Here is a 23730-nt window from a genome sequence, read left to right as displayed (position 1 = left end):
TCATAAGCTACCCCAGTGACTACTTCACACACTGCTATTTCACTTGACAGTTTAAGAATATTTAATGAGCTGGGGGGTAGTGGCGCACACTTTTAATCACACCACTTGGAAGGCAGAGGCGGATCTCAGTGAGTTCGCGGCCAGCCTGGTCTACAGAATGAGTTCCAGGACAGCCAAGACTGTAATACAGAGAAAACCTGTCTTGAAAAACCAAAAAACAAACAAAAGAAAACCACAGATGCTCATTCTAAGTAAATGAAAGGGGCAAGATACAAACAATACATTTATTATATTTTTTTCTCTACCATTAAAAGCCACTGGAGTCCTAACTACTGATAACCAATTCATATTCACCAATGATTATCTCCAAGTGTGGGATAACAGATCATCTATTTTTTGGTTGAACTTTATCTTCCCACAAACTGTACCATCATTAGGAAAATAAATGAAAGTAGATGAGTTTGCCCAGCATCTTTTAACTAGCTAATCATTAAATGAGAGTTAAGAAATCCACCTATGTGTTCAGATCACTAACTGTAAAACAGTAGGAGCTGTCAAAATGCTAAGCAATAGGGAGAGAGAACAATACAAACAAAAAAGCTTCTCCTCCCTACTTCCCCCTCCAAAAAAAAACATGGTACCACACTCCTATAATCCCAGCACTCAAGACGAAGTTTGAGACCAGCTTGGATTACACAGTCAGCTTTAGGCAAAGCCACAGCTATACAGCAAGACCCTGCCTCAAAGTAAAAGACCAAAGATGGTTGGCGATTCTTCCCATAGAAGAGCTTTGCCAGTGTTAAACCTCACAGGGCTGAGCAGCTTCTTGTATGAAAGGCTTATCTATGACAACAAACATACGATTGTCTTCAACATCCTAGTCCTCTTTGCAATTATATTTAAAATTCTATTCATGTACATGTAGAAACATGAAAATAATATGCCAATATTTCTTACATCTAAGGTATAGTCAATGAAACATATATTTTATTTACAACTTAAAAACTGTTGTTTTCTGACTCAACGTGTCATGTAGCCCAGGCTCCCTCAAGCCCACTGTGTGACAAAGGATGACCTTCAACTCCTGAGTCTCCTGCTTCCATACCCAATTACCAGGATTAGAGCGAGGAAATAAGCCCTTGTCAGCTGCTTCTGAACACATCCTGACTCTGAACATGATAAAGGATATATTCCAAAGCAAGCCTGGAAATAGCTCCACGATAGCACTTGTCTAACACGCAGGAAGGGATGGGATTGAGCCTTAGTCCCACATGAAAAATTAAAAATGTAAAAGCCAAACACCTTATAGCTGGGGGTGTAACTCAGTACAGAATATTTGCTTACCACAGCAAGGCTAAGTTCAATACCCAGCATGAGAGTAGAAAGAGTTTAAAAAAATCAAAAGTAAAAAAGTAGTACTATGAGATGTTAAGGGTACCAACTATGACATGTTATTAGCTGAAATTTTACAAGATTCCTTATAAAAGCACTATAGGAGGTGATTCCTCTTGTAACTTCACTTATGTTACAAATACCTCTTCTTTTACTTTGAAAAAAGCAAACGAAAATTTCTTAGCAATGATGTGACTAATAGCAAAAGTTTCTAGTTTTCAAACTGAGATGCTCAGATACAAAGTTATTCTTACAGTCTGCCAATTACTACAAAGAAAAGGCATACTACCTTCTAGAGAAAAATGTCAGAACACACTCCAAATTTCTATGATGAAGATATTCCTTTACATTTTTCCTCAGCACATTTTCTCCAAGAAAAGCAGCCCTCTAGAACTGTCTTAAAATCTGCTCATGTAAGAGGTTTAACCGACCTTATCTTCATTTTGCAGCTTCACGTCGTATTTGTGAGGCAGGAATTTGGGAGGAGCCCATTTCCTTTCTCCTTTCTTTAACGAAGTAGGAAGTTTTCGTGGAGACCTCCGTGCTCTGTCATCTGGTCAAATCAACAGAAAATTAGCAAATAATAATAATAATAATCAATTATTTTAATCCAGCTTATTCACTCACAACTAATAACTCGACTTAGTTCCTCCTTACACCAGGAAATGGTGATGTGACCCAAAGATGGGATGTGATACCTGTAACTTCAAGGAGCTACACAGAAAGTCAGTTAAGTAAATGATGACAATGCCACAATACAGTCTGACAAGCACAGGTACTCTGAGCACAGAAAAGGAATACTCTGGAAAGTGAGCATCAAACACCTAAAAAGAGTATGAGTAATGGGCTAGAAAGATGGCCTGGACCTGGGTTAGATTCCCAGCACCCACATGGTGATTCACAACTGTCTGTAACTCCAGAGGACCCAATGCCTTTTTCTGGCCTCTGTGGGCACCAGGCATTTACATGGTAAAGACATACATGAAGGCAAAACACCTATACACATAAAATAAGGAAATAAATAAAACAAGGTTAAAAAAGTCAGGATAACCGCCAGTGTTAAATCTAACAAAAAACAACTAGGACTAGTGAGATATTTCGGAGGTTCAGAGCTGCAGAGGTTGCTCTTTCAGAGGACCAGGGTTTGGTTCCCAGCACTCACAATGACTCACAAGCATATGTGATCCCAGTTCCAGGAAACTCTAATGCCCTCTAGTGGCCTTTGTGGGCACTGCATGCATGTGGTGCACAGACATACATGCAGGTGAAATAACCATCAACAGAAAATAAAGTTAACAAACAAACAAACAAAAACAAACTGGCTATTTCTCCAGAAGACCTGGGTTGGATTTCCAGCACCCACATGGCAGCTCATATCTATCTATATCTCCAATTCCACACAATCTGACACCTTCTGGCCTCCATAGGCACCAGGCATGCAAGTGGTGCACAGACATACATGCAGGCAAAACACTCACACACATACAATTTTTAAAAATTCAAAAAGTAAAACAAGTCTTAAAAAAAAAATTTCTGTACCTGGCAAGTAAGAGGTCATCTGCAACCTGATTAAAAACTGTATCGTAAGTCATTAGAAGGCAGAAATTAATACAGGCGTGGTGGTAAACATTTGATATACCTGTAAGCCCAGAACTCAAGAGAGTAAGGCAAGTATGGGTTACAGAGCAAATTACAGTCCTAGGCTGTCAAGGAGCCTGTGAAGAAAAAGTGCCAAGTACTTGGTACACTTGGTGCACAAGCCTATGACCCAGTATTCTCCAGGTAGAGGTGGAAAGGTCAAGAACCCTCAGCTACAGTGGGCTTGAGGATAGCCTAGGCTACTTGAGTCCCTGTTGCAAAGCAAAGAAGTAAAAAAAAATGTAAAAAGTAAGATAGAAGTTAAATCCTAACAGTACAAAGGGACTAGCCACTGGTCAGTAGGAAGAGCAGACAATATTCTCACCAGGACCTAAGAGTATCATTGGGTGTGGTGGTACACCATATCTACAATCCAAACAGGAGGACCAGAAATTCAAGGCTAGTCTTGGTCACAAGAGATCCAGTGTTAAAAAAACAAAGAATAAAACATCAAGCCAAAATAAGAACACATAGCTAACACGTTGTGTTCCTGTTCACATATTAACCCTTTTCTCCTACCCCACAAAAACAATTTGCAACCTCAGGTAATCAGAAGTCCCACATTTTGAGGGCTGGCAAGATGGCTCAATAGTTAAGAGCACTTGCTGTTCTCTTCCAGAGGACCCAAGTTCGGTTCCCGGCACCCACATTCACAACCACCTGTAACTCTGGATCCAGAGGATCTTTCTCTTGGCCTCTGTGTACCTACACACATGTGGCATACACTTACACAGACTCACACACATACACACAGATACAAATAGAATAAACTTATAAATAAACAAAACTTCAGGAGAGAAACTGGAAATGGTAGGCATGTGCATTCACAACAGAACTAACAACACTTCAAGGCCAGCTACAACTAGTCTCAGAAGTGTCCTTCAGACTACTATAAGGCCTTCCAAAATAATCAACATGGATCCAAACCACCTAACATGACAGAATGGATGGCAGACAAAGTGGCAGTTCCAACAGTGAAGTGAAATTATTTGATCAGCAGTTACAGATCATATACAACAAACACTGTGTAATCATTCTGAGACAAAAGGATTCTACTGCAGTTAATTTCCTTATCTAAACAGTCAAAATTAAATAAATGATAAAGGCTTAGGATATGGGAGTACTCTCAAGAGTACTTTTCCTAGTGAGCAATGTTTTTAGTTCTTTTAACTGTAAAACATTATTTTAGTCCCCAGGTCTGTAAAAATTATTTTTGGACATCACAGTGATTCTAGTGGCCCCTAAGAGTTAGATAAAAAGAAACAAACAGAAAAACAGAGGATCTGAAAGCCACCACACTAGCTTGGACTGTAAAGAACAGGAAGAATTAGAATGTGCTTTGTCTATTTAAAAAAAAAATGGGGCTGGAGAGACACTCGGTGGTTAAAAGCATGACTGCTCTTCCAGAGGGCCGGGGTTCAATTCCTAGCACCCACATGGCAGCACATGACCGTCTCTAACTCCAGTTCCAGGGACCTGACACCCTCACACAATGCACATGAAATCAATTTAAATAAATCATTTAAAAAAAGAAAAAAGAATGTGATTTGTCTACCTGGACCACTGCCTCCTCTCTCTACACCTACACTTTTTCAGCTTTCAGAGTAAAAGAGCTGGAGAGACGGCTCAGTGGTTAAAAGCACTGGCTGCTCTTCCAGAGGTCCTGAGTTCGATTCCCAGCACCCACATGGTGGCTCACAACCACCTATTGTGGGATCTGAGGCCTTCTTCCACTATAAAGGTGCACAGGCAGATACAGCACTCATATACATAAAATAAATAAATAAAATCTTTTTAAAAAAGGAAAGAGGGAAGGGCGTGGTGGCACACATCCTTTAACCCAGCACTATGGAGTCAGAGGCAGGCTTATATCCGTGTGTTCCATGACAGCCTGGCCTATCTAGTAAGTTCCACGCCAGCCAGGGCTACATTGTAAGACCTTGTCTCCCAAAAAAAAAAAAAAAAAAAAAAAAAAAAATCAAACCAACAAACAACCACCACCAAAGAGTAGGAAAGAATCCTGGGTGAATGTTGGTGCATACCTGTAATCCTAGAATTTAGGAGACAGAGACAAGAGGATCTCTCCAAATTTGAGGCCAACCTAGACTACATATTCAGACTTTGAATCAAAAGGGGGAAAAAAAAGGAAAATTAAAGGAAATCCAATTTTCTTTACATCTTGGTTAGGAATAGTCTTAATTATTTAGGGAGTTTTAGTGGCTTTTTGAATCCTAATGAATACAATCACGTCTGTATAAAAACGTACTTATGCTGTGGTTGCTAAAGACTGCTCTGTTTCTGTACTGTAACAAACGAGTCAAGTCTCGACTGAGAAGCAAGGCCAGCCCCATACATACTAATACTCTCTCTCCTGCCTTCATCCTCTTTGGCCACGGTCTCCTTCTTCGGATGGTCCTGAGCCATCTGACTGGAGTTCTCTTTGTCACTTGATGGAGAATCACAGGCCCCATCAGATTTCTTCTCAGCAGCCTCTTCATCAACTTTCTCCAAAGGATGAATCTTCACAATCTTTACCTTGAGCATTTTCTCCTTTCCAACCTATACAAGTGATAGAGAAAATTAAGAGATACTTAATAAATAAATAGAACTAGAGACCTAAAGAAAGAGAAAACATGACCCAGTATACATGCCTAATGTGGTGATTTGAAGTAAGAATGGCCCCCAATAGGCTCATATATTTGACCGCTTAAGTCACCAGAGAGTGGCATTTTTTGAAAGGATTAGAAGGTAGGGCCTTGTTAGAAGAAGTACGTCACTGGGGGTGGGCTTTGAGGTTTCTAAGTCCAAGCTAAGAATCTCAGCACTCAGGAGGCTGAGACAGGCAGATCTCTGTGAGTTTGAGGCCACTACAGAGTGAGTTCCAGGACAGACACCAAAACTACACAGAGAAACTCTGTCTCAAAAAAATGAAAGGAAAAAAAAAAAAATCCAAAGTCCCAGTATGCCTGTCTGTCTGTCTCTGCCTGTGGATCAGGATGTAACTCTCAGCTACTGTCCCATGCCATGTGTTCCTCCATGCTCCCTACCATGACGACAATGACCTAAGACTCTGAAACTGTAAGCAAGCCCTTAATTCAATGTTTTCCTTTACAAGAGTTACTCTAGGTTGGGTGGTAGTGCGCACACCTTTGATCCCAGCACTCAGGAGCAGAGGCAGGCAGATCTCTGTGAGTTGGAGGCCAGCCTGGTCTACAGAGTAAGTTCCAGGACAGCCAGAGCTACCCAGTGAAACCCTGCCTCGAAAAACAAAACAAAACAAAGCAAGTTACTTTAATCATGGTGTCTCTTCACAGCAACAGAACAGTGACTAAGACACCTAGCAGACAAAAATTCATGAAAACTCTTAAGTATCTAGGCACAGTAAACTTTGTTTCTCAGATTTCTAGGCCTAAATAAAGTATCTTAACAAATAAAATGAGCCTGACATAGTATCATGTCTTGGAAGGGTGGGGAAGGATTGCTTTGAGTTCAAAACCAGTCTGCAATGCATAGTGAACTCCAGGCCAGCCTGGACTTCAAAGACAGTTTCAAAAATTGACTAAACCAGTGGTTCTCAACCTTCCTAATGCTGTGACACTTCATCTGTGGTGACCCCCAACCATAAAATTATTTCATTGCTACTTCATAACTGTAATTTTGCTGCTGTTATGAATCGTAAATATCTGCTATCCAGGATATTGGTTTTGACCTACAGGTTGAGAACCACCAAACTAAACAAACTAACGATCTGGTACAAAAATATTAAGCCAATCCATAACCCCCAGGAGGCTAAGGCAGGAAGATCAGGACCTCTCCAGCATCCCCTACACAGTGAGTTCAAGGTCAGCCTGGGCTACACAGCAGAGCCTTGTTTCAACAACAAAAAATTTAAAAATAGAATAAAGCAGAGGGCTGGCAAGATGGCTTAGCAGTTAGAGCACTTGCTCTTGCAGAGGACAGGGGTTTGGTTCCTAGCACCCTATGGTACTCACAACTATCTGTAACCCCAGTTCTAGGGGATCCAACAGGCATGTGTTTGGTACACATACATTCATGCAGGCAAAACATTCATCAAGTAAAATCAATCTTAAAGAAATAATACTTTATTGCATAATTCATGTGCTAATGTACTAAGAGTAATTGCAGTGCTAGCTTAATATATACCAAGTACAGTTCAAGAACCTGTGTTGCTTTTTGGTTTATTTTCTGAGAGGGGATCTCACTGTAGTAGTACAACCTGGAACTCACCATGCAGAGCAAACTCACCTAACCCCTGTGGTAATCCTGCTGTCCTTTTCTCTCAAGTCCTAGGATTACAAGGTGTATCACCATATCCAGACAAGAACCTACTTTCATTTTTCAAAAAGAAACTGTATAAATCAATATCCAGTCGTTACAGAACCCATCTGCTAAAGGACTATCTTTTCTCCACTTACTTGCCCTTCAGTGCCCATTACAAGTCAGTTGTCTGGTCTCTTTTGAGTGTCAGTCTACTGCACTGTCTAACTGTCTCAGCACAGACACTGACTGAGCTGGGTATGGTGCACGTGACTGGCCCCAGAACTCTAGAGGAAGCTGCAGGAGGACTGACAGAGGAAGGCAAGCCTAGTCCTGCGGACTTGCGGAGCAGCCTGGGCTACAGTCAAACCCCGTCTCAGACAGACACCAAAACAGAGACTGCAGAGGGCTCAGGGACTACAGCGTGCAGGGGACCTAGGGATGGTTCAAAGCACCCATGTCCAAATGTTCACACAACCGCCTTTGACTCCAATTCAAGGGGGATCAGACACCTCTGGTATCCATGGACATCTGCATTCACATACTCCTACCTACATAGGTCATTAAAAAGAAATCCTAAACACACACACACACCCTGCATTCACATACTCATACCCACACGGGTAATTGAAAAGAAATAAAAGAACTGCTAAACTCCAGAGTACTGGGGTTAAAGGCGTGAACCACCACTGCCCAACTCATTTCTACTTTCTGGACCCACTGCCTTCCTTTGTTTCCTTGAGGTTTGTTTAGAAATGACAATCTCCCTACTGCTCATAGCAACCAGGACTTCTGGTGAAGTGTTCTTTGTGCTAGATCAGACTGTTGTCCGACTTCAAAAGTCCCTTTACTAAACTCAATTCAATTACACCATTCAAGTCCACCATCTGTTTTTTGTCAAGATGTGACTGATACCAGGAATTTGATTAGAACTCAATAGCCAGCCAGGTTTATATAGCATGCACTTAAAGGGAGAGACATACGGATCTCCTTTGAGTTGGAAGTCAGTCTGGTCTACACAGTGAATTCCAAAACTGGTAAGGCTATATAGAAAGACCCTGTCTCAAAAACAACAACTACAAAGAGACCAAGCCAGAGAACTGCTTAAACATTAAGGCCCGCCTAGCATATAGTGAGACTATCTCAAAATCAAACCAGCCGGTAACACAAAAAAATCACTGATAACCTCAGACATTACAAATAAAACTATAAAATACACAGAATGAGTGTAAATTCATTAAATACATTAATGAAATAAAGTGCAAACAGAGTGAGGTATCAGACAAACATATATGAACTGAATGTTGATCTCATCACTTATTGGCTACTACAGCATACTCACTCTGCCACTGAGCAGACAGCCTGCCACTTAAAAAAACCAACAATCACATTCTTGGTTTGCAAAGACGGGTAGTTATTTAAGCCAACATCTAAGTAATAGCATGCAAAGATTGCTTTATTTTGTTTCTGGAAACATTTTCTTCTCCTACTTAGAAAAGCATTTCCTGGAGCCACTTCTACTCACCGAAGTTCTTTCTCACTTTTTCTTAATAAACTTATGTTCATGCTGGCAAGATGGTTCAATGATAAAGGCATGTGCCAACAAACCTGACAACCTGAGTTGTGCAAGTCAAAACCCAACTCCCATAGGCTGTTCTCTGACCTCCACATATGTACAGGAGTGCCCATACATATATAAACATCAATATATAAATAAACAAACACAAGGAGAACTTGTGTTAAATAAATCTGTCACACTACTTAAAAGAGAGGAGGGAAAGAAGCAACAGCAGCAAGAAAGTATGTGGTATGTTCATCTATGATTCCCACTGGGGAGGCTGAGGCAGGAAGAGGCCCACAACTCAGAGGACAGCCTGAGCTGCACATAAGTTCTGAGCCAGCATGGGATGTAGAGAAACATCCTAAGTCAAAGCAACAAAAAAATGAATAAGATAAAACTCTCTCAAAAAGTATTTCATCATCGGGTGGTTGCACCGCACACCTCTTATCCTGGTACTCCAGAGGCAAAGGCAGGTGGATCTCTGAGTTCAAGGCCAGCCTGGTCTACAGAGTAAATTCCACGACAGCCAGGGCTACAGAGATATTCTCTCAACAAACAAACAAACAAACAAACAAACAAACAAACAAACAAACAAACAAATGTAAACAAGAATGCAGGCACTCAGCCGGGCCGTGGTGGCACATGCCTTTAATCCCAGCACTCGGGAGGCAGAGGCAGGCGGATCTCTGTGAGTTCGAGGCCAGCCTGGGCTACCAAGTGAGTTCCAGGAAAGGCGCAAAGCTATACAGAGAAACCCTGTCTTGAAAAAACAAAAAACAAAAAACAAAACAAAACAAAACAAAAGAATGCAGGCACTTACCTCAAAGTCACACTCCTCTCCCACGGCATATTTGGTCATAATCTCCAGCCAGGCAGAGTCCACTAACTTCTCTAGGGAGGCTGTGTTATGGTGAACCATTTCCAGAACGAGCTTCTCGTACCAGGTAGGGAACTCTTCCTTCAAACTATATATATAAATGTCAAGGTTAGCAAGAAAACACAAAAAAACTTCACCCAGAGATTCATTCAAACTCTTTTTAAAAAGACTTAGCATTTTAGAGCAATTTTAAGGTAACAGCCAAACAAATACTTCTTAAGAAAAATTTTATTACTTGAGGATTTCAGACAATGTGTTTCACTCCCTGCCCTCAAAACAAACATTTCTGCAGCAAATACATGCAGAGCACTGGGAAAGAAACAAGGGTTCAAGAGCACACAGCAGGCTGGAGAGAGGGCTCACAACAGGGAAGAGCATTTGCTGTTCTTGGAGGACCCAACTTCAGGTTCCAGCACACAAATAACAACTCACAACCACCCCTAGTATTAGGGATCTAACGTCTCTCTGACCTCTTTATGTTCCAAGAAAGCATGTGGTGCACGTACATGCAGGCAGGCAAAATACTCCAATGCACAAAATACAATAAACAAATCTAAAAAAAGTGAAAAACAAAGCAAAACCCTGTGCAGCTGGCACTGAACTCAGAGATCTGTCTGCCCTGCCTCCTGGAAGGTTGGAACTAAAGGTGTGCACCATCACATTCGCCACAGGAAAGGTTACAAGTCAGTTCCTGACTTGAATCAAACAAGTTACCACTTTCACTCATTTATCTAGCAAAAAGTAATTATAACTGTCACACCAAGGATGGCAGTGAACACCACAAAGTGGTCCTCAGACACTGATGACAGCCTGCGTCAGTCCTTTTGAAAAGCAACTGGAGGGATGAAGAGATGGCTCCGTGGTTAAGAACACTGGCTGCTCTTGCAGGACCCAGGGTCAATTCCCAGCACCCACATTACAGCTCATAAATACCTCAAACTCCATTTCAAGAGAATTCTAGCTTCTGAGGGCACTGCACTCACATAGTGTACAGACGTACATGCAAGCAAAACATCTATACACAGAAAATAAGGTTAATCTTGAAAAAAGAAAAAAAAGCAACTGGGTAACACTTATCAAAACTGCTATATATGCAAAGATACTCACAGTTGGATTCCTTTAACAGAAAATACAAAGCAAACTAAATGGATAACTAGACATGCAATTTCAACCATATCATTTTATACTTATTTGAAGCACTGGGGAGGAGTGGATCAAGTATGGGAACAATCATAGAAATGCCAGGGTTAAGTGTGCCTAGTGAGGTACTAGAGATTGAATGCAGGGGCATGTCAGCAAGCCTTCCAAAGAGCTGCACTTCCAGCCTCGTGTTAGGTTTGGATTATCTTGCTTCACTCTATACCATCCATAGCTACCTATACTCTACAAAGTCAATCTCTTTCCATTAATTCTCTCAAATCAATCAAGTTTTAAAAGTTCATTGTCTGTGGTTATTTCAGGAGAGAGAGGCTGAATAGTAAGTGTTCAGATTCTTTTACTCTAGATTACATATCTTTTTAAAATAAAACTGGACACTATTTTTTCTTAACAATGCTAGAGATCAAACCGGGGACCCTGAGCATGCTGGGCAAGTGTTATACCATTGAATAACATTCACCAGAATACTGCCATAATCAGAAAATAAAGATTTCTACCTTAACTAAATCCCCTCGCCTTTTTTAAAATTTATTTTTAGGTTTTCTTTTACGTTATGTTTTACCTACATATATATATATACACATACTACACGCATGCCAGATGCCTAAGGAGGTCAGAAGAGGGCATCAGATCCCCTGGAACTGGAGTTATGGATGGCTGTGAACCACCACGTGGGTGCTGGGAACTGAACCCAAGTGCTCTGCAAGAGCAACAAGTACTCTTAACACACAGCCATCTCGTCAGTCCCCTTTGCTCTTTTTCAATAATCTGCCATCGCTTCTTACATTCTATTCTTAGTTACCAAATCACATAAAACATTTCCCAAGGGTATTTTGCAGAACTTCTGGCCAATACAGTTTTAGTCTGATTTTTGTTGCCTTGATATTACTTCTAGATCTTATCAGCCCTTTACTTAGAATTGTATTTCCAAAGTACTTACAAGGTTAAAAAAAACACCCAAAGGCCTAGTAAAATACCCAGTAAGTGCACACTTTTAAATACCAGCAAAATGCTACCAAGCAAAAGCACCCAGACGCCAGTACTGTACACAACCACAATGTACTCCATTCATGCCCCAAACCTCTACATGCAAACACTGCCTTAAGGGTGGATTATCCCCACCCAAAGGGCAAGGCATCTACTCACAGTTCAGCAACTTCCTGTTCCTCCTCCCAGGCCTCCTTGTGTGTTAGCTGACTGCTTCCAGTGCTTTTACAGGTCCAAATGCGCTCGCTGTATCTTTCCAAGCGGGCTTCATACTCTCTGTCAGCAGTAGCTCAGGAAAATAGTCAAGCAACAAAAAACCAACACATCTACACAGAGAAGCCCTGTCTCCAAAAACCAAAAACCAAAAACCAAAAAACAAACAAACAAAAAAAACCAACACACACTCAGAAAACACCTATCTATAGGAAAGAAAAAAAAAAATCCAAGTATCCTTTCTATAATGTAGAGCAAGATAAAATAAGAATGGAATCTGTTTAAGTCATAAATCCAAAGTATGATCACAGTTGAAGCATGATAACAGCTGGCCACATTTTACAACAAAATAATAATAATGGGCCATTTAGTTGGCTCAGTGACTGAAGACATCACTACCAAGCCTGATGAACTGAGTTTGACCCCCAGAATCCGTATGGTAGAAGAAAAGAATTGATCCCAAACAAGCTGTCCTCTCACCTCCACATGTGAACCATGCACAATAAATAAATTGCTGTAAAAAGAAATTTTAATATTTTGATACAAATGAAATTTCATGAACTCACCAAGGTTTCATTTCACAATTTTGACAGTAGTAAAAATTCAAAAGAAAACTGTAAAAAGCTAGTCATGGTGGCACATGGCAAAAGGCAAATTAAAATACAAGTCATGGGGCTGGAGAGATGGCTCAGCTGTTCAGAGCACTGGCTGCTCTTCCAGAGGGCTCATGTTCAATTCCCAGCACCCACATGGCAGCTCACAACTGTAACTCCAGTTCCAGGGGCTCCGACACCCTCATACAGACATACATGCAGGTATAACACTGATGCACGTAAAATAAAAATAAACCATTTAAAAATAAAATACAAGTCATGAGGAATAAAGACTTTTTTAGACAAGGGTCTTTTACTTGTAACTAGCTGGCTGAGAGTGACTTCCAGCAGGGATGGTGGGAAACTTGACATAGTGTACGTATGTATGGCACTATTCTATTCTCTTCTCCCATCTCACTCAGGAAGTGAGTGAAGCCATAAACCCAAAGCAAGTCTGCATGCCTCTCCTTTCCAAGTGCAGGAATAAGGATTTAAGGTTAAATGAAACTGTAACACAACTCAGATGGTCACAAAGTTTATTCCACAGGGGCTGGTGAGACTGCTCTTCCAGAGGACTCTGGTTCAATTCCCAGCACCCACATGGCAGCTAACAACTGTCTCTAATTCCAGTTCCCGGGAACTCGATATCCATGGCAAAACACCAATGCATATAAAATAAAAATGAAAAAATAAATAGTTTATCCCACAGGGGCTGGAGAGATGGCTCATCAGTTAAGAACACTTACCGCTCTGGCAGAGGGCTCAGATTAGGTTCCCAGCACCCACACAGTGGCTCACAACTATCCATCACACCAGTTCCAAGGGATTCAGTACCTCCTTCCTTCCTTAGACACCTGGCACGAATGTGGGACATACACACATGCAAGTGAAACAGTTCTAAAACAAGATAAAGAAACCTAAACGGACTTTAAAAACTCAGTCTACAGTAAGATAAGATGACCACATGCCCAGGCAGTTTGGGGTAAATGCCATCAACCCTTCTATCTACCTTGGAAACACTTGTTCCTTCCTAAGATTTAAAAAGCAGATTCCAGGCTGGGACTGTCACTCAGTGGTAGGGCATCGGCCTCGGCATGCGTCAGACTGTCCGTCCAATTCCAGCATCACAAGACAAAATAATTAAGCCAACTGCATACACTCCTAAACATGACTTTGATATACAATTTATTCCAGTCTTTATGTTGGCTCTGCTAACACTAACTTCACCAAACCATTAACTAGTTGTTCAGTCTTCCTGAGTGAGACGGGAGAAGAGGACAGAAGAGTACAACCTTCCCACCATCCCAACTGGAACTCACTATCAGCCAGCCATACTCAAATTCCAATAGCACGTAACTAGTTTACTTCTGTGCACCAATAGTAACAGATGCTATACGAGAAAACAAACTGAGCTGCAACTAGAGTCAGCTGCCCACCCCAGTGTGTCCCAAGCAACATGCTTTATCTGGGCTCAAAGTAGTTAAGCCAGCAGTGGCACTCGCACAGCTGTAATCCCAACACCTGGAGGAAGGGGCAGGAAGATCGGGAGTTCCAGGTCATCCTCAGTCACACAACTTGGGCCACATGAAACCTTGTCTCAAAAAACAAAATTAAAACGGGAAGGGAGGGCATCTGTTAAAAGACTACTAAGTCAGGAGCCTCTAAATTCTATTTTAGATTTTAGGTTACCAAAAGAAGTCACTCACTCCCAAGTAACCACTCACAGAAAATGTCAATTGAGGTTTTTGTTCCAGCAACTGCTGTACATGTAATTGAGACCAAATGTCAAAGCAATTCTCCAAAGGTTAAGCAATCTATAACTGATAAGGTATTTTCAAATCCTAGACTGTGTCATTCTGCATTTACTCTTCGTGACTTGAAGAACTCTTACTTACCACAGCATGCTGCTTTATTCTCTTTAGCCTAGTAACATTTACTTCTTTCAAAAGTCCCTGACTCTGGTGGTTTCAATGAGAATGGCTCATGTATCTGAATGCTTGGTCTTAGGAAGTGGCACTATTTGGGGAGGACTAGGAGGTGTGACCTTGCTGGAGTAGGTATGGCCTTGTTGGAGAAAGTGTGTCACTGGGGGTGGGTTTGGGGTTTCAAAACCCCAAACTAGTCTCAGCGTCTTGTTCTATCTGCTGCCTGTGGGTCAGGATGTCGAACTCTCAGTTTCTCTGCCTGTGTGTCATTATGTTCCCACTACCCTCCCACCATGACAACAATGGTCTAAACCTCTGAAGCTGTAAGCAAGGCCCAATTAAATGCTTTCTGTTGTAAAAGTTGCTGTAGTCATGGTGCCTCTTCATAGTAATAGAACACTGACCAAGATACCGACATTCTTTAAAAGTGGCCCAACAACATATGGAAGTTTAAATAACATAACTAAAGAGGCTAGATAGATGGCTCTGTGGATAAGAGCACCTGTTGCTCTTGCAGAGAACCTAGGTTCAGTTCCCAGAATCCAAATTCACAACTATCTGTAGAGTTCCAGGAGACCTGATATTCTCTTCTGACCACCAGACGCTAGACATGCAGGTGGTGCACATACACACATGCAGGAAAAACACCCATGCATAAATTAACAAACAAACAAGAAACCCAAGTAACTAAAGATGGGCATGGTGGTACATACTTGCAATCCCAGCATTCTAGAGGCTGGAGTCTGTCACAAACACACACAAGGATAGTCCTAAGAATACTAATAAAGCCAACTCTCAGATTTGCTTTTTAATTCTATCTTTTCTCTCTTTGGATCATACTGCCAATCAATTAACAACTCTAATCTGGTATAATCTATTATATTAAATTAACTGGGCATTGTCATACACTTGTAATCTCAATACATGGAAGGTGGAAGCAGGAAGACTGCCCCAAGTTCAAAGCCAGCCTGTGCCACACACAAAGTTTGAAACCAGCATGAGCTAAAATGCAACAGAAAGATAAAACCCATCAAAACTACAACTTTGGGAGATGCAGAGATGGCTCCGTGTTTAAGATCAGAGGGCCTGGGGGTTTATTCCTAGCACCCACATCCTAACTCCAGTTTCCAGGAATCTGTCCCCCTCTTCTGGCCTCTGAAGGTACTAGGCACACGCAGGCAAAACACCCATACATATAAAATAATTTTATTTTAATTTTTAAAGATTTATTTGGAGCTTGGTATGGTAGCACATGCTTTTAATCCCAGCACTGGGGAGGCAGAGGCAGGCTGATCTCTGTGAGTTCCAGGACAGCCTGGGCTACAAAGTGAACTTCAGGACAGCCACGGCTGTTACACAGAGAAACCCTGTCTTGAAAAACCAAAACCAAAACCAAACCAAAACAACAACAACAAAAAAGATTTATTTAAAACTATAACCTGAGGGCTGGAGAGATGGCTCAGAGATTAAGAGCACTGGCTGCTCTTCCAGAGGTCCTGAGTTCAATTCCCAGCAACCACATGGTGGCTTACAATCATTTGTAATGAGATCTGCTGCCCTCTTCTGATCATATATGCTGTATACATAATAAATAAATCTTAAAAAAAAAAACCCAACAACTATAACCTAATTCTATTTACAGTTACCAAGTCTTCAAACATGCTCTGCTCAGTCTAAGAGTCAGATACACTGTGCAAGTAACAACAGTCCCTCATTAAGGCATCTAAGAGTTCTTGTAGCACACCACAAAACTCTTAAGATGGTTGTTTCTAAAACTGAGCAAATACGACAACTAATGCACACAACAAAAGTATGAGTCTACAGTAGGTTGTTGGTAGCTCCAGCTCCTGCTTAAAACCCAGCTTTACTTAATAGACCATCCTCTGGCCAAATAATACCAAAAACTGTTAGCTGGGTCGAGTGACACACACCTACAGTACCACAAGTCAGGAGGCTAAGGCTGGGGGGACTGCCTCAAGTTCCAGGCCAGCCAGAGCTAAATAAGACAGACACAAACAAAGTAAAAACCAAGTAAAAGCCAGCCTGGATTTCTTTAAGTCAGACTATAACTCAAAAAACAAAACAGGGCTAGAGGGTTGGACATGTGGAACACACCTTTAGTCCCAGCACTCGGGAGGCAGAAGCAGGTGGATCTCTGTGAGTTTGAGGGCAGCCTGGTCTAGAGTGAGTTCCAGGACAGCCAGGGCTGCATAGTAAGACCCTGTCTCAAAACAAACAAACAAACAAGGCTGGAGAGATGACTCAACGATTAAGAGCACTGATTGCTGCTCTTCCAGAGGATCCAGGTTCAATTCCCAGTACCCACATGGCAGCTTGCAACTGTCTGTAACTACAGTCCCAGGGAACCCTACTCTTTCTTTGGACCTCCGTGAGTACCAGGAACACACCTAGTGTGATTTATTTATGCAGGTAAACACTCAGACACAAAATAAATCTAAAAGCAACAACAACAAAAAATATATACCAAACCTGATTCTAACAAACTAATTAGATTCTAGCAAGAGTATCTTGCCTATGGTACCTACGGCCTATCAAAGAATAGCCCAGATTCAAAGGGACAATACAATTGACACAATCCACGATAATGATAATATACAATTATTAAATGCATGAATGATCTGCAAATACGTTTTCTTTTTTAAAGATTAAAACCAATTTGTGTGTGGGGGGGTGTCTGTGAAGGTGTGAATGAATGCATGCTATTCATGTGTAGTACCTACAGAAGCCAGAAGAGGGCATTGTATTCCTTCGGAGCTGGGTTTACACAGGGTTGTGAGCCTGCAATCTGGGGTCCTCTGGTAGAGCCTCAAGTGCTCTTAACACCGAGGCATCTCTTCAACCCTTTTGTTTTTGAGACAGGGTCTTCTTGTACGTAGGCTAGCCTAAAATCCCTTTTCCTCCTGCCTCAGTTTCAGAATGCTGGGATTACAGCCATGAGCCACCAGTCAGCTTACACAGTAAATTCAAGGAAGAGTACCAAGTACTGTCAAGAACACAAGGGGTTAATTCTTTAACCTGAGAACAGAAAAACTTGCTGTAGCTATACATGCAATCAAAAGAGAAAATTAATCTTGTTAAAAATATAACCATAAATATAAACTGAGGAGTAGTAATACTTCAAATACAGCTGTTGCTCAACCGTACATCTGCTCTCCTCTATGGAACCACTAATAGCCTCATAAAGAAACATGCCAACCAGCCAGCCACACAGTCCAGAGCTCTCTAAACCACCCTCAAAGTGTTCCCACTTCTGGAAATTTCCAGGAGAGCAATTTGCTCTAAATATAATCGGTTTAAAGAATTCCTCTGTTAAAAAGTTCTAAACACTGGTATAGGAAACTCAACTAAAAAAAAGAATGCTTATTAAATACATACCATTGAAATGATTCAGGTTTCACTTTTCATTAAGAAAATGTCTGTAGGACTAGGGAAATAGTACTATGGTGGTGCCTGCCTAGCATGCTCCACAATGTACACCATGGTACACACAGGATTACACACCCACTTCCCCATACAATAAATAAATAAACAAAGCCTTGGCTAGTAGCTCTTAATTAGCTGGCTATGGCCATTTTTCAAATGGCTCAGTATACCCGTTAGATTTGGAATTTCTCTCTCTTTTAAAGTATTTATTATACTGCACTAGAATCAGACTGAAAAACAAAACCACCTCTGATATTAGTGTAATCATCAATAGTTCAAAAACAATAGCTGGGTGTGGTACCCTACAATTTTAATACTATCATTCAGGAGGCAGAGGCAGGCAAATAAATGAATGAATGACATATACAGACTATGTCCCAGAAGTAAACTTTTACTCTACCAATATCATGGAAATTGTTTAAAATAGCAAGTATGGTACCTTTGAAATAATGTACTTAGTAGAGCTAAATACACTTAATATCATCTAATCATAGCTTATATATATCACAAACTGACGGAGTAGACTAATATTTCAATAAATGTGGGGGGCACTGCTAAAGAGATGGCTCAGCAGTGAGGAGCACTTATCCTTGCAAAGGATCTAGGTTTAGCTCTCAGCTAGTAATACATAGTGACAACCATCTATAGTCACACGTGGTACATATACATACATGTAGGCAAAACACACATGCACATAAAATACACAAGTCTTAAAAAAAATTTTAATTCAATTAAACTCAAAGGAGGAGGTGGGGCCTGGTGGCACAAGACTGTGATCCTAGCACCCAGAAATCCCTCACCTGGGAGGCTGAAGCAGGATTAGAGCTCAAGGGCAACATGAGCTGTGTCCCAGACACTGCAGCTCAGTAGTACAGCATGTACTTAGCACACACAAGGCCCTGGGTTCCATCCCGAGTACCACAATTCCTTGTTCTTCCCTTGTTCTTTACCGTGACATGGACTGTAACCCCAACTCTCATCATCTACACTCAGAGTGTATGACCTTTAGCATACCCACTTCAACTCTTCTGGTCCATCGGCATACAGACAGGAGATCTAGACCACCTCTAAGACCCATTTCAGCTCAGACACGCTAAGGGTATACATGATCAAAATGACCCCACAGGGGCCAGGCATGTAGTAGTGCACGCCTTTAGTCCCAACACTTAGAGGAGGGAGAGGTAGGAGCAGCTGTGAGTTTCAGGCCAGTTTGGTCTACAAAATGAGTTCCAGGCTTGACAGGGCTACACAGTGAAACCCTGTCGAAAAAGAACAACAACAACAAAACCATACATGGACTAGAGTCAACAGTGAGGTTAAGTGCAGAGGACCTGGGTTCAATTCCCAGCATCTACACGGTGCTCACAATCATCTGTAAGTCCAGTTCCAGGGCATCCAATGCTCTCATCTGGCCCCCAGAGGAACCAGGAACATGAGTGATACAGATACAGACACAGGCAAAACACTCAGACAGATAAAACTAACAGGGAGGGAAAAAAAGACTCTGGTCCAAGACTCTCTGTAGGTGAACTGGGATTCAGAACGGACACTAACAAAAACGAAGCTGTCCTGGATGGTGCTGGGGTAAAGGTCTATAAGCCCAGTTCAAGGCCTGCCTAAGCAACACGGTGAATTCAGAGCCAGCCTCAGCATTTTAATGATGCCCTGACTCAAAATAAAGACAGAGGGCTATGGATGTAGTTTACTAGCAGAGCAAGGCCCTAGGTTCAATCCCCCAAGCACTGAGGAGGGGAAGGGAGTGAAATTACCCCAAGTATTCAAAACACTACATTAAAGCCAAGATCAAGCTGAGCAGGTAGACACCTGCAATTCCAACACTTGGGAGGTTGAGGCAGGGGAACTGGGCATTCAAGGCCAGCTTCCAATACATAAATTAGAAGTCATCCTGAGATACAAGAAAATGAAAACAAACACCAATGAAGCAAAGGGCAAGAGTACATTGAAGTAGTTCACCAGAATCCTTTCTGATCTACAGGCACAGCAGAAATTACAACAAAATCTAGTTTGTTAAAGGAAAGGGGATGATAAAAGTAGTTTGATACCGAAATCTATCTTTTTAAAAAACAAACCAATTAACAGGCCGTGATGGCAAAGGCCTTTAAACCCAGCACTCAGGAGGTAGAGGCAGGTGGATCTCTGTGAGTTCGAGGCCAGCCTGGTCTACAGAACAAGTTCCAAGACAGCCAGGGCCACAGAGAGAAACCCTGTCTCAAAAAACAGTAAGCCTTAAAAGATTCATTTGACATTTCCCCAACCCTGCAAAAAAGTGATACAACTTTTAACTAAGAGGCTATGCTTGGTCAAGAAATCTTAAAGCAATGATCAGAAATGCAGACTTCCTATTTTAAAACACCAGTTTCACATTCCTAAAACAAAAACGTTCAGGACGTCTCGGTATTTTTACCTACTTTTAACTCTACTGAATGGTGGCCCAGGTTTGCATGTAAGGTTGATCAAGCCGAGGCAGGGTTACTGCAGGCTGTGCAAGTGGTTTAAAGACAGCATGAACAACATGGTAAGATTTCTGTCTCAAAAAATAAATAAGTAAAGAAATAATAAAATTAAAAAAAAAAGAAAAAAGAAAAGGAAAGAAAGAAACCAGTTGGGGAGGGGGAAAAAAGAAGGATCAGGAATTCAAGTCCAGTCTCGACTGCATACTGAGTTCGAGGCCAGTCTGAGTTACACAAAGCACCCTCTCAAAAAAGAAAGAAAAATGAAACTTGTACATTTCAAACCTCCCTGTTCTCGGGGAAAGAAAATGCCACCAGTACCATCAAGGTACCTTCCTGCTCCCTCCCACCTTCAGTGGGTGAGAAGTTAACGCCAGGTTTTGTGATTTACGGTTCTGTCAGTTCATCCCTGGCCTGAAGTCCACTCGGGGGGAGAAAAGCAAATCCCACAACCCACCCACATCAGTGTCCCTGCACAGCCCAGACAAGACGCAGTGGAAGCTGGCACACGCCGGATCACGCGGCCGCGCCGGTCCAATTTCAAAAACTTCACTTGACGCTTTCATGTATAGGGAAGGGAGAGAAAGAAAATGCGCATAGGAAACCCGGCTCCCCTCCCGAGTCACTCAGGGCCCGGAGCCAAGTTGGGGAGGAGGGAATTGGTGCCGCGATCGTCACCGAAGCCCCGGGGACAAAGTGAGGGAGGAAGGATGGAGGCGCGCGGTTCCGGGAAGGACGGCTGGGGACGGCCGGAGGGATCCCGCCGCGCCGCGGAGATCCCGGCCCGGGGAGGCTGGGCCCGGGCAGCGCGGCCCGCCGAGGGCCCGGTGCGGTGACAGCTGCCCCGCGAGCCGCGCGCGGCCCATTCGCATCTCGCCATCTCCATCCCTCGGCCCTGCGCAGCCGCGGCCGGGCGTCCACATCGCGCACAGGGGAAAAAAAAGAAGGGGGAGGAAAAAAAAGGATACTCCCGGGTGCGGAAGGCCTCCTGAGTGTGCGGGATGGTGAAGAGCGGCTCCTCGCCCGGCAGCGGCTTCACCAGCGGGAAGGGCTTGCGGCCCAGCAGCGGCGCCATCGCGGCGGCGGCGGCGGCGGCGGCGGGGACCGAGCGCCGGAGGCTCGGCCGCTCCGCCTCGCAGAGCTAGGCCCCGGCGGCTCCGAGCGAACGAGCGGAGCGAGCGAAGCGCCTGGCTCCCGGGGCGATGGGGGAGGGGAGGGGTGAGAGGGCGGCGCGAACTCCGGCTTCCCTCAGAGCTGGCGGGACCGCGCCACGGCCATGGGAGCAAAGGGGGACGCCGCGAGGGGAAGAAACCGAGGGGTTCTCCTCGCTCCTTCCGGCGGCTTTTCACCTCACGCCGATCTCCGCCGCGGCGGCCGCCGGTCACGACTCCTCTCCAGCGGGGCACGGGAGGAAATTATTGAAAAATGGCGGGAGATTCCCTTCCTCCCCCCCGCTGCCGGGCCAGCGCGCACACTAACTTGCTCCTCCGTGGCGCCCTGGGACGGAGGCTCCGATAGGCGGAGGGCGGGCCGGCGCTCACAGTTCATTGGCTGCGAGCGGCTGCCGCTCCGCGCCCGAGTCCCGCCCCCTGGGGCCCCGCCGCGAAGTTGGGTTGCGGCGCGCCAGAGGGCAGTCTGAAGGGGTGAAAGGTCACGTTATGTAAGCGCCGGGGACTGGCGGGCGGGCCTCCGGTGGCGGACTTCAGAAGTAAGGGGACAGCGAGGAAGAGGGGGGGGGGACGCGAGGGGGAGGGCTCCAAGAGGTCAGAGCAGAAAGCCCTGTCACCGGTGCAGACGCTGCGCCATCTGTCACCGACGGCGACACCGACATCCGGGCACCCACTGTCCGTGTGGTGCGCCGGAGGGGGGAGGGGGAGCGCGCGGCCAGGGGCTTTGTCTTTCCACCCGCGCTCCGCCCCCTCCTTAAAGGGGCCGTGCTCGGCCACGCCCGGGGATACGCGGGTGGAACTGGGCTGGGCGGGAAGTAACGCTGGCCCTCCCCAGACAGGGGGTCCGCGTTCGGGCGCCTGGGACCCCCAACCTTGCTCGACCAGACCGACATCCGTGCGGTTGCGAAAGGGAGATGAACAGTCGGCTGGTTTCTAAGGATTTACGGAGACGGATAATGTAGAAGTTTTTTTATTTATATATATATATATGGAAGAGGGGCGGCAGGGCCGGCCCAGGGGTTAAGATCGTGTACTCCTCTCTCGGAGGACCCAAGTTCAATTCCCGGGCTCCCACATCTGGTAGCTCGAAACTGCCTGTAACTGCAGCTCCGCGAGTTCCCTTTCCTCTTCCTCCTCGGGCAACAGTACTCAAGCGCACATTACTCCCCCACCGTGCGCGCACATACACAACTTAAAAATAAATCTTAAAAAAAAGTAAATAAGTGAAAGGATAATGTAAAAGTTTCATATCTATATGAAATGTATATATGTGTGTGTGTGTGTGTGTGTGTGTATATGGGGGTGTATATGAGTCAGACTAAGTGATGCATGCTTCTGAAGCTGGAGGATCCAGAGTGAGTTTATGGCTGCCCTGGGCTACAAAGAGTCTCACAAGCCAGCCTGGGCTGAATAGCAAGACCCTGTCACAGTAAGTAAATGAGTAAGATTATATTAAGTTTATATAAATATATTATATTTTATATATAATTTTTATATATAAAGATTGGGGCTGGAGAGGTGGCTCAGCAATTAAGAGCACTTCCTGTTCTGATTCACAACACATTGAGGGCTCATAACTGCCTGTAATTCCAGAAAGATGGACATGAGCAATCCTGTATACATACCCCCCATGGGCATCATTTAAAATAAAAATTAAAGAGGTCTGTCAGAGATGGGTTAAGATTAAGAACATATACTGGCAGGAAGGTTGGTGGTGGCGCACGCCTTTAATCCCAGCACTCTGGAGGCAGAGACAAGCGAATCTCTGAGTTTGAAGCCAGCCTGGTCTACAGAGTGAGTTCCAGGATACCAGGACTACACAGAGAAACCCTGTCCTGAATTAAAAACAAACAAACAAAAGACTGATCTTGCAGAGGATCTGAGTTGAGTTCCAGCATCCACATGGGATGGCTCACAACTGTTTGTGATTCAAGTTCAAAGGGAGGCCAGCATCCTATTCTGGACTCTGAAGGCCGGTGCACACACACCCAACTCCTCTCCCCCCCATTAAAAAATAAGTACAT

The 23730-nt window shown here is 43.5% G+C and overlaps 1 protein-coding gene across 1 annotated transcript in view; it reads right to left on the bottom strand.

The window, feature by feature from the left end:
• Positions 1–22120, bottom strand: part of Baz1b (bromodomain adjacent to zinc finger domain 1B) — a 60378-nt gene extending 38258 nt beyond the window's left edge. The window contains exons 1-5 of the mRNA XM_006971297.4: positions 21506–22120; positions 12051–12167; positions 9690–9834; positions 5388–5589; positions 1824–1945 (exon numbers count right to left, since the gene is read on the bottom strand). Coding sequence (XP_006971359.1) covers positions 1824–1945; positions 5388–5589; positions 9690–9834; positions 12051–12167; positions 21506–21612 — 693 coding nt within the window. The 5' untranslated portion in view covers positions 21613–22120. The remainder of the gene's footprint in view (positions 1–1823; positions 1946–5387; positions 5590–9689; positions 9835–12050; positions 12168–21505) is intronic.
• Between the last annotated feature and the right edge of the window lie 1610 nt (positions 22121–23730).

Source organism: Peromyscus maniculatus, chromosome 23 (assembly GCF_049852395.1).
Source record: "Peromyscus maniculatus bairdii isolate BWxNUB_F1_BW_parent chromosome 23, HU_Pman_BW_mat_3.1, whole genome shotgun sequence".
In the NCBI taxonomy this organism is placed as follows: domain Eukaryota; kingdom Metazoa; phylum Chordata; class Mammalia; order Rodentia; family Cricetidae; genus Peromyscus; species Peromyscus maniculatus.
The sequence above is the reverse complement of the archived record's forward strand: the minus strand, read 5'-3'. Positions and strand labels throughout refer to the sequence as shown.